General features: G+C 38.1%; 3 protein-coding genes across 3 annotated transcripts; 1 reads left to right on the top strand and 2 right to left on the bottom strand.

The window, feature by feature from the left end:
- Window positions 1–4265: 4265 nt before the first annotated feature.
- On the bottom strand, window positions 4266–5743 carry LOC122027712 (very-long-chain aldehyde decarbonylase GL1-9-like). The gene is made up of 3 exons (XM_042586711.1): window positions 5673–5743; window positions 5313–5578; window positions 4266–4968 (listed from the first exon to the last, which is right to left on the bottom strand). The coding sequence occupies exons 2-3, from the start codon at window positions 5525–5527 to the stop codon at window positions 4398–4400; spliced, it is 786 nt and encodes a 261-aa protein (XP_042442645.1). The 5' UTR covers window positions 5528–5578; window positions 5673–5743; the 3' UTR covers window positions 4266–4397.
- Window positions 5744–11607: 5864 nt separating this feature from the next.
- On the top strand, window positions 11608–12288 carry LOC122026503 (non-specific lipid transfer protein GPI-anchored 31-like). Its single transcript, XM_042585243.1, has 3 exons — window positions 11608–11957; window positions 12029–12061; window positions 12162–12288. Exons 1-3 carry the CDS (start codon window positions 11608–11610, stop codon window positions 12286–12288), a joined length of 510 nt encoding a protein of 169 aa, XP_042441177.1.
- Window positions 12289–13890: 1602 nt separating this feature from the next.
- LOC122026504 (NDR1/HIN1-like protein 13) lies at window positions 13891–14616 on the bottom strand. Its single transcript, XM_042585245.1, has one exon. The coding sequence runs from the start codon at window positions 14614–14616 to the stop codon at window positions 13891–13893; it is 726 nt and encodes a 241-aa protein (XP_042441179.1).
- Between the last annotated feature and the right edge of the window lie 249 nt (window positions 14617–14865).

A 14865-nucleotide genomic window follows, 5' to 3' on the forward strand; every position in this document is an offset into this window, starting at 1 on the left:
CAAACAATGACATTTGGAAGCTTATCGAATTGCTTGAAGATACAAAATTCATTGGTTGTAAATGCATATTTAAATCCAAACGAGATTCAAAGAGCAATTTTGAAAAGTATAAGGCTTGTCTTGTTGCCAAGGGATTTATTCAAAAGGAGGACATTAATTATAAGGAAACTTTCTCGCTTACGTCGACGAAAGACTCCTTCAGAGTAATTAAGCCACTTGTAGCTCATTTTGATTTAGAACTATATCATATGAATGTAAAAACTACCTTCCTTAATGGTGACATTGATGAGTCTATATATATGGTGCAACCAAATAATTTTAAGTCTGAAGATTCAAAGCACCTAGTATGCAAACTAAAGAAGTCTATTTATGGTTTATATCAGACGTCCTTTCAATGATATCGAAAATTTGATCAAATGGTTATCTCATTTGGATTTTTAAAAAGCCCTATTGATCTGTGTATAAATGTCAAATTCAGTGGGAGCATGTTTGTTATACTTATCTTGTATGTGGATGACATATTACTTGTAAGTAATAATAAAGGTTTGTCGCATGAAACCAAGTTATTTGTATCCAGTAATTTTAAAATAAAAGATCTTGGTGAAGTATCTTTTATTTTAAGCATAAAGATATGTTTGTAATCATTCAAGAGACATTTTTAGACTTTCATAGAAGGCCTATATAAAAAAAAGGTGCTTGTAAGGTATGACATGTAAAACTCTGTACCTGGTGACACACCTATGTCTAGAGGTGACAAATTCAGTTTGCATTACTGTCCACGACTTGAACTTGAAATAAAGGAGATGAAATAATTTTCTTATGCGTCAGCTGTGAAAAGTCTCATGTATGCATAAGTTTGTACACATTCAGATATAGCGTTCATAGTGGGAATGTTAGACAGATATGTAAATAACTCAAGACCATCACATCGAAAGCAGTGAAGAGAGTGATGCGATATTTACAAAAGACTAAAAGTCACATGCTCGCATATCGGAGATCACATCACCTGAAGGTAATTGGATATTCAGACTCTGATTTTGTCATATGCTTGAATAACAGGAGATCCATTTCAGACTATATTTTCATACTTACTGAAGGGGTTATATCTTAGAAGAGCATCAAGTAGACGTTAGTAGTTACTTCTACTATGGAGGTAGAGCTGATATCACATTATAAAGCATCCAATTACAAGATTTGGCTGTGAAACTTCATCACAACGTTGTAGATCGTTGATTACATTGACAGACCATTGAAAATCAACTGTGATAATAAAGACGCAGAACTTTATCCAGGAATAATCATAGTTCGTCGAAGTCCAAATTCATCGACATCAAAATTCTATCTATTAAATAAAAAGTTCACAGTCATTAGATGATGATAGAGCATGTCATCATAGATTCTATATTGACAAATTCACTTACCAAGAGCTTGATGTTTAAGGTGTTTAATGCTTATGTTGTGGATATGGGCTCCTTCTCATGGAACAAGTACTCATTTAGTGGAAGTCTGTATTTATTTTATTACTTTATATTTGTTAATAAAGATAAACATTTTATTTTGATTATTGTACATACTTAAAATTTAAAATATATATGGGTATTTTGTTTATTTGACACTCTGAAATAAAGTATTATGATTACTATTGTTGTTTAATTTATGATGTTTGTAAATGTGATATAGATTTTTTTTAGAATCAAAAGGTTTAGATCATGATTTACGAGTGCAATTTAGTATAAAGTGTTAGCAAATGTGATCAGATCATTTTTTTTTTGTTTAACTTTGGACTAGTTGAAAATTGATATGTATTGATCACATTTTATGTTATTTTTATATTGCATATCCACATCTTAATTAATGTCATTAATGACCTTGATATTGTGATTACTGTTAGGCCTTGTTGTTGGGATGTATACTATAAGCCTAGCTTTTGTATGAACATCTATTTTGAAATATTTTGAAATATTTTGAAATGAGAATCACTTTGGTCAAATGTCTGCATTTTATATTTATATATATGTCAATGCAGTTGTCCATTTAATTTATATTGTAGATAACATGGTGTGTGGTGTCACACAGAAGATCATGCTATCGGTTCCTTATAAATTATAAATAGTAGCTCACAACCAAGATGGATTAGGACAAACCTTTGGAACGGTTGTAGTGTAATTTGGTATTAGTCTGTCTTGACTATAAAATTACACTAGTACACTATGTGTGTATTTAGCAGGACCATTTGAGGTTGTTCGATTTATACTGATTACATAAAAGAACAGAACCTTTGTTATTATAGATGTGTGTCCTCTTAATCCCTATATAATAACAAGCACGTATACTTAGTATTTATTTCTTTAACTTATCAATGGGTGAGATTTATTTGTTAAATCAGCATGCACGATGAGTTGGAAGATAGTATTATTTATATGGTGTATTGTTGATTATAGAAGGAAATTGTGTTCTAATTATTTAGGCTGATGATGTCCCCTTGAGGAACTTATAAGGATTATCATGTAAACTCTGCAGGTGGACTTAGTCTGGCATGATAATAAAGTTAAGTGGTACTACTCTTGGAATCAGATGTTAATTAATTGAGTTATCAGTAACTCATTTAATTAACGGGCATATGATATCTTAAACACAGGGAGTTTAATTCACTCATGATAAGTAGGAGCACATATTGTAATATGGGATTAGTGCGGTAGTTCAATAATAACCCTTTAGTGGTATGAGTTATTATTAATGGACTTGGGTTGAGTGTTCGGGCCGAACACAGGAAATCCAAGCCCATCAGGAGGCCTAAACTTATTCCTCCTCTAGGTCTCTGTTGTAGCCTCTATATAAAGCCTCACATCCACCCATCCATAACTTGGTTTGGTTTAACTTGATTTGGTTTAACTTGGTTTGGTTTTCTCCATCCTCTTAGGGTCGACGGCAAGGTTATAGAAAGGAAAATTTTTTCTAAACAGAATCCTGTTAATTTTTCTTTCTTTGTAACCGACTGTAAAGGTTACAAAAAGAGTAAGTGATGCCCCCTAAAACCTAATTTTCCCACAAGCCTCCTCTTCTCCTTACCTAGGGTTGGTGGCATCCCACCTTTTCGTTGGTGGTCGGCGCCCCCCCCCCCCCCCCCCCTCCCTCCTTGGTGGCCGATGGATTGGAGAAGAAGAAGAAGAAAAGAAGGAAGAAGATTAGAAGATGCCCCATCCTAGAGCCTCCTTTTGTAACCAGCGGTTTGGAGAAACGAGAGGAAGGGTGGTTGTTCTCTTGGTAGATCGTCACTCATACGACGTCCAAGAAGAGGAGAGGAATACGACATAACATCAAGAGATCTTTAGCTACAAAGGAAAGGTACAACTAGTTCTTTAATTCCGCTGCGTAATTAGTTTAAGTTTTCTTTGTATCGATTTTGAATACTAATACAAAAGGCCAGCGATCTTGTACTTCGATCAAGGTGTGCTTTGATCCATCAAGAATATGCTTGATTGATCAAACACATGTCTGATCGAACATGCGGGTTGCTAGAAATAGTTCTGTACTTGTACACTTTTTGTACAGAGAAATTTAAACAGAATGGAATTTTAGTGCCTTACACTTGTTACAGTCATATATAGTAACTATAATATCTTTAGTCTTATATCAATGAAGTTAATGGACCGGATTGATTATAGGGGATATTTCGTTCCTATAAAGTTAGATATTGTTATTGATGTCAACTAAAATTATTCTCGAATGCGATATATAAGTCACATGTAGCTCAAGTGGAAGATTGTTGAATTTGATTTCCTTTAGGTGGACTAACATGCGATTTAAGACATGCGGATTTATGTTGTTAAGGATCTACACCCATTAAGTGATCTAACTTATATTAATTCGGATTTTTGACTCTTGGATGTGGACTTATATATATATAACCTATTACCTGTATTCATTATTAATGATGGACTTATAATGGATGTGGATCCTCTATATACAAATTTGGTCCGATTGGATTAGGGATCAGAGAAAACTCCTCGTCCCTCATTGACAAGAGTTTTCAACGCTGTCACCCTAGCTCCTCCGAAAATCCTCTCATTCTTCTTCTTCCGTAGGATCTCAAGATCTCCGAGATGACGCTTTACGACAATGACTCTTCTAATGCATTCAGGTTTCATTGTCGTTATTATAATTTTGTATCTATCTATTGTGCTATAGTGATTGATGAAACTAGCTAGATCTCATGTTTAGGATTATTTTCTTTGTTCACATTCCATTTGTTAATAGAACTCATGTGGTTAATTAGGAGAAAACTTTAATTTAACAAGTACTTCTTTTGCAAGAGATCTTGTTTTTCAAATAACTGAACAGTTCTACTCTTCATTCTACTGATCCTGGAAATATGTACTCAAACTCACACATGGAGTTTAATCTTTTGAAGGTCTTGCCTCCAATCCACCTTCTCGTCGAGGGACCAAGTCGTAAGGCATGTAAGTCCCCAACAGTCTATCCCAAACGGAGAAGAAAGGTTGAGAGTAATTGTACTTCAACCCTTTAAGCTGATGATGGATGTCATGGTAGGCCGCGTTGTTGCGGAAGAAGAGGTGGAAGACGTTCCCAGGCAGCCAAAGGCCACTATGGTCGTCGATAGTCTTCATCGTCGCGAAGCAGAAAAAGAACACAGCAGTCCGCGCGGTCATCCCGGAGACCAGGAATGCGATGCCGCCGCCGAAAGTGTCAAGAAGGAGACCCTCCAACGGATGGTTGTAAAGGGCTCCAATCGCACAAGTGACGACGAGGCGGTGATGCCAAGAGTGGATATGCCGGTAAAGGAACTTGTTCTCGTGCATGTAACGATGGAGGAAGTACTGCCACGAGTCCATTACAAGCATCGCCACCAAAAACTGCAGGGCTTGAATCGGCAGCGCTCGGCGCCGTTCGATGATAGACCCATCTTTGCCGTAACCTGAGATAATCGATGCCATATCAACAATGTAGCTACAAGCAAGAAATAAATGTCACAACTACCATCGTTTTATTGCAAGCAGAACCAGATTTTTTTTTCTTTTGACAATTATGAATCCACGAACTATATATCCACAAGAAATTATATCCACCTACCAATCTTTAATGATAACACCTACCAGCTATGGAAGCCCATTCGTACTCGTTTTGTCAATCGAGCTCAGGTACTTATAACACTGGGAATGGAGGTATAATTATGAAACAATAAATGCAACTTCATGGTACTATTGTAAGGAGAAGAATCAAGTCATGTGGACCAAATCAAAACACACACACAAGAAAAAGGTTTTTGAAATCTCACCCAGAAGAGCGATTGCGCGAGAGTTGCCTGGAGGAGCTGCTGAGATAGAACACCCTTCACCACAGTCGGCAACGTCACCGAATTCTTCGCGTTCAGTTCCTTCCGGGAGTGGAGCCGAAACCGGTCCAACGGCGGAAGCAGCTGGTAGAGTCCGGCGTAGAGCCAGTAAACAACGATCGGAGCAATCGTGCCCATCAACTCGTCGCTGACGTATCCTTCCCAAAACACCATCTTTTCTAGAACACGGCGATCGGAAAGCGACAGCAAAAGAAATCCAAAACACTACGGGGGAAAACAAACAACTTATAGGCGCGAAGGGGCACTAGTTGCTTCGAGAATACGTGAGGAGGAAAAGAGTTGAAATCATGCAAAAAACCTGATGAAAACGACGGATTTAGAACTTGCCGCCGAAACAATCAGTCTTAACACTGTGGGCGCCGACGACGGAGCACAAGCGATGTGCTTGCGGTTGCGCTTACGGATGCGTGAATTTATTAATCGTCCCCAACTGCTCGCCCGTGCAGTTCACCATCCTAATTCAGTGGTACAGTTTGTTCGGGGACCACGACGAAAACTGGTCCAGTCGAGGGTATGACAGTCAATTACAGTTCACATCCCATTTTCAGGCGATAAGAGTTAAATTATGGAATCAACTTATTTATAGCATCTCATTAGAGTAAATCTGGGCGTACGAAAGGAGGGTCTGACAGACGCACGCAGTTCCGGGCGAGAAACAGCAGACCACCTAAGTATATTAATTTCTCGCTTTAACTCTTTTTTATATCTTAGTCCTTATATTTCAACAGATTATATTTTAACCTCTATAATTTGTATAAAATAGAACTAAAGTGCCTCCTTAGGAGCGAGAACAACAAGATTAAACTTCTTCTAATATATAGTTTTATCACACAAATCTAATATATAATTTATTGATCTCAAGGATTTGTTAGCTTGCGACCTTATTGAATTTGGACAATTTTATCACGATAGAGGAATAGTTAGTTTGAATTGAAATTATAAATCAAATTAGAGTTACATGTTGAGTTAACTTGAATTGATAATATCAATTTATCAAATAGGAAAGGAAGAGTTATTTGGAATGACCGAGTTGGATAGAAAATTGAGTTATATTGTATCCCAAAGTTTAGACTTATGAGTGCAAAGTCCAAGTGCAGACTCCCAATTTCCCGAGTGCAAACTTGTTACTCTCGAGTATAGACTCTCGACTCCTAAGTACAAACTCCTTGCTCTCGAGTTTAGATTCCCGATTCCTGAGTGTAGACTCCCGACTGAAGAATCTAAGTTGCAGAAAACTACAGAGTTCGAATTGCAGACTTCCGACTCCCGAGTGTAGACTCTCGACTGGAGAATTTGAGTTGCAGAAAACTTCTAGAGTCCAAGTTGCAAACTACCGAGTACAAACTCCTGACTTCCGAGTGTATAATCTCGACTGGAAAATCCAAATTGAATAAAAGAAGAGGTTGAGGCTTGCTTTCCAATAATTTTTTTAAAACAGATTTGTCCTCGTCTGACTATGCATTGAGGTTATGATGAACGTATGTTTTCTAAGATACAATGATATAACCAAACACTGATCCTTTGTGGCAAACTGAGAAAGTACTCAATTACTATCATGTGTGAACTATCGAATGGAAATGCACGAAGAGAAGATTTGGGGAACGAAGGTAGAGGAAAATCTTTACTCCTAGTTCTATCCCCTTGCTCTTTATCACAGTCTTATTCACTTAGGTAAATTTTATCCTGATCAGTCCGACATTCGACGTGTACATGTCATGCTCGTACAAAAGTCAACTTAGTTCAGTGCAATCCGAACCCTATATTTATATCCACGAGTGAGAAAAAATCTCTTTTTATATTTATTTACATCATCCATATATGCATAATAATATAAATCAACCATAATAACTTAAAAATTTCAATATAAAACTAAACTCATAAATTTCTTCTTTCTTCTTTTCTATTCACATTTCTAACGAGCATATGATACATTTCGATCAGCGATACTTTAGCAATTTCGAATATGCGAGAAGAGAAGGCTTTCAGGTGAGAGAATATTTTTGATCTTATTTTGTAAACTATGAAAAGTAAAGCGAAATATTTTAAAATATAGGAGATAATTTTTTAAAAAAAATAGTATAAGGTGTAAAATAATAAACTTTCCATTTATAGTAAATGGATTAGATTCAAAGGTTGCCTGTTAACCTTTTAGAATATAATGTGCATGCTATTATAAGGTCTTCATCTTGTCATTTTTATTTTATTTTTTTTTAAAAAAAAAACTAATTTTGTGACAAGAATACGCTTATCATCAAAACAAAAAAATAAAAATTAGAAGATGACTTTATATATAATATTTCGCCAAGAGGCAATTTGCATAAACTATGAGAAGTTTATGACTTTGTTTTAATTGATGGCTAACTGGTTACGTCTTTCTTTTCGATCATCTATTAAAATGGCATTTCATTGGTGAAAATTAAAACACTATGAAATGACATTTTGTGCTGGAGAAGAGCCCATTAATGCATGCAACATTAATGATCAATGGTTATTGTCATTTTCTCCCCGATATTTATCATTCGACAAATTATTTGGTACACCTTTTCAAGTGCTTAGCTATTTCTAGTTGGTTACACATAAACTGAGATTTGATTTAGATAGAGACAATTAATTCAGTGCATATAAAAGATGGGCATTCAACATGGTCGTTGAAGGTGATTGTCTACAGAGGAAATAAGGCAATGAAGTAGCTCAAATGATTCTTATTACTAAATCTTAAGTGTGCATGAAGAGCAAAAGTTGAAAATGCTTTCAAGTATATTGTAGTTGTAGTTGAGATTCGAATTGTGAATACTTGAAAAATTATTTGAGAGTTTTATTGTTACATCAAGTCCTGGGATGGTCCATGTTTCTTTCTATAAAATAAGTTAGATAGTTTGAGTACCTCATTCTAATTAATTGGCTCCACTAATCAACCCTTTAAAAAAAAGTAATATGGTAAATCTTTCAGATTGAGGTTAGGATAACATTTTAACCGATGGGATTTTGCAAACTCTTTATGAGTTTGATATTAATCAAATTTTCTTTCAATAAATGTCAACGTCACCTTTCACTAGAAGATAAAATGAGCTCCCATGTAGTGAGTGGATAGACATATGAGCATACATAATTTATGTTTCAGATTCATTCTGATAGTTTAAACCAGAGAAGAAGCCCGTCTATCTTTAAAAAAAAATTTATCCAAGGATACATTTGCCTTATGGTGTACATGTACAAATATCATTTTTATTAATGGCCAATCCAACAACTCTAGGAAGGGCAAACAAAGCCTTTGGATATTTAGGTCAAATATAGATTATTTGTTCTTCAATTTTTGATTGGTTTCTCAATTCAAACTATAAGCTACTTACTCTTAAAGCCTTTAATCTTCATTTTTGAGGTAGGAGATTCAAATCTCGACATAATCGAAGTAAATATCTTCTTTATACATCAATCATTATTCCAAATGTTAGTAGTTATCCGTAATTTACTTTCTCCGTATTAGTCCTGGGATAAATTGACGAGACACTAAGGACGAGCACAATCATCTTTTTACCAACTTTAACCTCCATCTTGAATTGGGTCACATGCCCTTAAATTATCTAAATATATCTCTAGCTACTTTCTAATTTAACTCATATATTGAACTATTAAAAAAACAATTTGATAGACCATCAATTACGACGATTTATAAGAGATTCTCTCTAATAGACAATGGCGGAGCCAAGCATTGGCTTACCCAGTTGGTGATTAGATTGATTTTACTTTTTCACCCCTTGTATTTTGGATTTTCAAAGGGAGAAAAAGGACTTTTAGTCCGGATGACAATTTTAGCCCAGGTGGGCTATGATTCCTGGCTCCGCCAGTGCTAATAGATAGCATGAAAATAGATTATCTATCTCTTTTGTATTAGTTCTGGAACGGATTAACGGGACACGGGGATCAATATATTCATCTTTTGTCATCATATAAAAATAGATTATCTAGATAGAGCACTATCAAAATTTCCTAATTTATTTTAATGATGGTGAAAAAATTTCGTGGGATGGATGGATAATATTAATTGATTTGAAAAATTAAAAACACGATGATATCAACTAAAAAATAAATAAATAAAAACATTTTATTCAATTTTTAAATTAAACAATTACCGTGGAGTGCCCAAACTTCTTTGTTTCTTTTTTGCTTTAATTTTCCAATTAAGTTAAACTAACAATAATAATTAAAAAATAATTCTCCAACGGATTCTTGATCTCTCCCGCTCTGTATATATGTTCGGTCGATCAAATCACCGATCAATGTCCTTCCCCTCATTTGGTTCGGCATGCGGCGTTCCATGGCGACGCCCCTCGTCTTGGCGGCTTTCCTCTTCGCCATCTTCCCCTCCGCGGCCGCCGTCGATCACTCACCGTCCGCTTCGCCGGATATCGCCACTGGCCTCATTGACTGCCTGGCGTTCGTCCTCGACGGCAGCCCGGTGCCGTGGCCCACCGCGGCGTGTTGCGTCAACGTCTGTAGCAGACCGGAGCTCGTCTGCCAAGCGGTGGAGGAGGCATCGTGCTTAGGTTTCGCCGTGAGCATCAAAAGAACCCTCGGCCTCCCCGCCGCTTGCTCGATCGACGCCCCTCAAATCCATTGCCATCGTAAGTTCTCGGTGTAGTTTGATCTTCGTCCAATGCCGCCACTAGATTGAGCTGATCTTGGTGATTCGTTTGCTTAGTTTCAGTTCCACCGCCGGCGACTCCTTCGGCGGCAGCACCTTCTTGTAAGTCGATTAATTCTCCCCTTGTTAATCTTTCTCGGCCGAACACAAAGAAAAAGAAAACATATCGGTAAAGAAAATACAAGAAAAAGACAAAGAAAACTTGACAAAACAAAGTTCATGTCGCAGCATATCCAGGGCCCTTTTGGGTTCCACCCAAATCTTCAGCCGCCTCCTCTCCGTCTCCGTCTCCACTGTCTGGCCCAAAGTCGTCGGCAAGTCCACCACCTTTGCTGCCGCAGTTACCATGTGAGTTCAAAATTTATGCAGCATGTCCGTCGTCATCTCCTTCACCACTCACGCCGCGACAATCTCCACGTGCGTCACCTTCCCCAATGTTATCTCCGCCTCCGCCACCGCCTTTGCCGCCGCAGTTACCTTGTAAGATTAGTTAAATTCATTTCTTTAATGTGCGTAATTACTCATCTTAGTCTTAAATTTTTCTTAGTTAAATTAATTAATCAAAACAGCATCTCCGCCGAGCTCTCCAACTCTGTTCTCGTCTCCATCTCCATCTCCATCTCCATCATCACCAGCAGAGTCTCCTCTAGTGACGGAGTTACCTTGTAAGCATATAATAGCTACTCCATTTCTTCAACTAATTGCTTAATTATTTTGCTCATAATTTCTCCTCCTCGATTGAATTAAATCAAAGCAGCATCTACGCCGACTCCATCGACTCTGTTCTCGTCTCCATCTCCATCGACACCGGCAAAGTCTCCTCAAGAGCCGCAGTTACCTTGTAAGCATATAATAGCTTCTCTATTTCTTCAACTAATTGCTTATTTTACTCTTAATTTCTCCTCCTCGATTGAATTATTAAGCAGCATCTACGCCGGATCCATCAACGTCGCTGTCGTCACCCCCATCTCCATCGCCACCAACAAAGTCAACACTGTCACCTCCGATTCCGTCCTCATCCCCGGATCAGCAACTAACTCCGGCGCTATCCCCACCTTCACCGGAAACAAAAGCAGGAGCTTCTCCGACAATGCTTCCGCAGTTACCTTCTTCCCCGGCGCCGTTGGCCTCCGGAAACGAACCGGCTGAAGCGCCTGAACCGGCCGGCCTATTATCGTTTCGTGCGCTACCATGGCTCATTGTTCTTTCTGTGGCTGTGATCGGCCTGGCACTTGTGCTTTCGTGGGCTGCTTCTCTCTTAATTAAGAGAAATAGATTTGGATGCAAGGTCGCGTAGTAGTAGTCACTGCAGGAGGTATTATCGAACTTTCTTATGCAATTCGATTTTTGTTTTTTTTTTTTGTTATTTAATCTTTGATAAGATACCTATTTTACATTTCCTTGATAGGATTTAGTTCACAGGATAAGTTTCATCCTTTACCATCAATTGATCGATCCTCACATTTCGGCAATGATTAAGTCAATCGGCTAACAATTCATAACTTCTTTCTTATCCTCTCTCTATAAATATTATGATATATACAGCATCTACTCAATTGACTTAATCTCGGAATTAATCAAGACAATCACAATGGCAAACTTAGTTAGGAGTGCTGTTAGTCTTGTGGCCATCATCTTTATCATGATCACCACGGTCGACGCCACTGCCAGTACCATTGCGGAACCACCATCTTCCTGCCCAGACATTATATCTAGCGTGATAGATTGCCTGTCGTATATTGCCAACGGTAGCATCGTTGATCGACCAAGCAAGGCATGCTGCATCGGCATTGCCAGCGTTATCAAAGGGAGCACTACAGTTTGCCTATGCAAATCACTCAAAGAGGCATTAAGCTATGATGTGCCTATAAACATGACGAGAGTACTTGGCCTCCCTGTGGCTTGCTCTGTCAAGGCAGCTAAGATCGACTGCAGCGGTGTGTTTTTGGATATATAGAGTACTTTTATCTTTTACTATCATGATTCATAACTCGTTACTTTTGTGATTACAGATGCAGATTCTCCATCGCCATCTCTATCTCCACGTTAGTAGAGTCTAATTTTATCATATTAAATTGCTTTAAATCAAGTCTATAATTAATTAATCATGTTATTTTTAAAATGTCTGTGGATCGTCATATGCAGTACCCTCTTCGCCATCTCCAACCCCCAGCAGCCTGCTGCCATCTCCCAGTACTCCATCACCGGCTGCATCACAAGTGTTAGCTCCTACTCCGTCACCAGCTGCATCACAAACGCCTCATTCATCTGAAGCTCCAAAGCTCAACGCTCCTCTAGTGGCCATGGCCGACCTTCTCGTCGCATACTTTATAATGTTTTTCCTCTTGTTTTAATATTTTAGTTTCATTTTTTTTTTTTTTTTTGAGATTCAGCAGAAAATTTGAGCGTGAGAGGGTAGAGTAATTAGATGGATCGTTTTTCAAAAATAAAATTTGAGCTTGAGAAAATTGTTATTCTTGATGAGAAGAATGCCCTTCAGATAACTATGTGTATAAATTATATTTTAAATTTACCCAATAGACGAATAATGTTGTGGATTAAAAAAAATTATTTTATTCCTAAAATGTATTTACTTATATCTTTAATCATAAAAATAAATATAAAACATTTAATTTTATGAATAGATATACTAAATGTATATAAAAAAAGTATTTTTTTTTCTTTTTCTATTCATACTTAAAGATTTCAATTAGAATAATTAGATTGGTAAATTTGCTGGGTCTAAATATGTCAATCAATTAGACGGTTTAGATTTTCTGCATGAATTAGATTCTCTTAGAGATATAAACCAGCAGAATTGAGTTAAATAATATTAAGTTTGAGCTCGGCTTATTTAAGTTATATTTGGGCTCGAGCTTAACTCGAACTTAATCAAATTTTTATCATAAGGCTCATTTTGAAATTACTAAGCTCACGAATGGGCTCGAGCTTAACAAGTTCGGCTTGTTTTGAAATTACTAAGCTGTTCGAATATTCCAAACTACTATATTAAACTTTCAAACTCAACAAATCATTGAACATGTTCGTGAGCTCTTTAATCGAGCCTAGCTCGAGCTTGCTTTCACGAGTTTATAAACGAACATATTCTCGAGCACTTTAAACAAGCCTAGCTCGAGCCCTAGTTCATAAGCCTATAAACAAACATGTTCCCGACCTGAGCTTGAGCCCTTTAAACGAGCCTATAAACGATCATGTTTGTGAGCTCACGAGCCGAATATCCTTAAGCTCCAGCTCGATTTGATAAAACAGTCGAGCTCGAGTTCGGCTCGATAAACTAAACGAACAAACTCGAACAAGCTTTTTACCGAATCGAACTCCGAATAACTTGCAAACCGTTTAATTCATTTACATCCCTAGATTCTCTGGATGAGATAGTCAAGCCGTTAGATCAATTGGACTAGGCCAATTGGCCCATCCAATTATTTGATTGGATTAATTGGGTTAATTAGACTTGTTTAACCGATGCGGCCGGTAAATTTGTTAGACCAACTATTTAATTTGTAAACAAAATTTATTTATATAAAATTTTATTTATTTATTATATTCCATGAATACGGAATCCTTATTTATTTATTATATATATATATATATATATAAATTAAACAAAATTTATTTATATAAAATTTTATTTATTTATTATATTCCATGAATACGGAATCCTTATTTATTTATTATATATATATATACGGAAGAACTTCTGTGCTAATTAACCATAAATGCAGTAAAAGACTTTAGATTTATTCAAAAAATAAGAATAGAAATTAATAGTTAGGGAAAAAAATTGACTCTTCGTACTAGAATTCCCACACATCACTCACTGCTTAATTTATCTGTGTCTGAATCCTTAATTTCCTCAAGAATGAAGCTTGCTGCTGCAGTCTTGTGAGGAGATGCGCACCTTCTTGTTCTTGTCTAGCTCTGTAACTTTAACATCACAATTCACCGCCAAGCTCCTACGCCACAACTCCAGGCCTCCAACTTTTGGATTCACCGAGAAATTAGCCACCAGCTCGATCCGAAGACCTTTCTCGGATGCTTTCAGGGCTTTGTTTGAGCCACGAAGAACCACTTCGAGGTCCGTCGACTTCCCGTGCGTTTGGTAGAACCCCGAGGTCTCCCCGGTGGCGATTTCTTTTCCGTCGTGGCAGGCGGCAACACGACCGCCGCCGGCATAGGCCAAGCCGATTCTGTTACTTGGGTTGCTGACGCTCACCGCGAAATCATACTCTGTTACTGACCGCGAGACGTTCTTGATGGCGAGGGACTTGATCACGAACGTGGGAGTGCTTGGATTGACGGCCGCGAAGAACGCAACGACGGTGGCGGTGACGAGGAGCAAGGGGAGCAAGACGGGGAGTAGGCGTTCCAGGAAGCCGAGGAAGCGGCAATGGCGTTGGCGGCGAAAATTTTCCTGGTTGACGTAGTGCTCGACGAGGGCGGCGTTCTCCGCCGGCGGCACGCGGTAGATTTGATCCTTGCGGATTTGGACCACGTAGGTCGGGTGGTGGTGGGGCGAGAGTCCGGCGGCGGGAAGGGGCAGGGGCGGCCTACAGGGCCGGACCGGCGCCTGCTCCGCCATGGTGAGGCGGAGGAGGGATCAGGAGGAGCAGGCAATAGGAGCTGGTGGTTCTAGATGGGAGACAAAAGAGGAGGCAGCCATGCAATGGATGGTGGTGGCGTTGACAATTTTTAGACGATGTTTGACCTGACTTTGGTCGGTGTTTGACCGTTTACAATGTCAAACTTTTGACTTGCATGAGCTATTATTGTGTTGGATCCGGTTAGATTTGGGCTGCCTTTTTCGCTCTGTTTTGAGGCCTTGTGTTGG

This window comes from Zingiber officinale, chromosome 10A, assembly GCF_018446385.1.
Source record: "Zingiber officinale cultivar Zhangliang chromosome 10A, Zo_v1.1, whole genome shotgun sequence".
Classification (NCBI taxonomy): domain Eukaryota; kingdom Viridiplantae; phylum Streptophyta; class Magnoliopsida; order Zingiberales; family Zingiberaceae; genus Zingiber; species Zingiber officinale.

Bases quoted from the DNA above. Each gene is read 5' to 3' on its own strand.
- LOC122026503 (XM_042585243.1), top strand. From the start codon at position 11,608: ATGGCAAACTTAGTTAGGAGTGCTGTTAGTCTTGTGGCCATCATCTTT. The intron at 11,958-12,028 runs GTTTTTGGATAT...TTGTGATTACAG, and splicing joins AAGATCGACTGCAGCGGTGT to ATGCAGATTCTCCATCGCCA. The intron at 12,062-12,161 runs GTTAGTAGAGTC...CGTCATATGCAG, and splicing joins ATCGCCATCTCTATCTCCAC to TACCCTCTTCGCCATCTCCA.
- LOC122026504 (XM_042585245.1), bottom strand. From the start codon at position 14,616: ATGGCGGAGCAGGCGCCGGTCCGGCCCTGTAGGCCGCCCCTGCCCCTT.
- LOC122027712 (XM_042586711.1), bottom strand. From the start codon at position 5,527: ATGGTGTTTTGGGAAGGATACGTCAGCGACGAGTTGATGGGCACGATT. The intron at 4,969-5,312 runs GCAATCGCTCTT...TCTTGCTTGTAG, and splicing joins CTCCTCCAGGCAACTCTCGC to CTACATTGTTGATATGGCAT.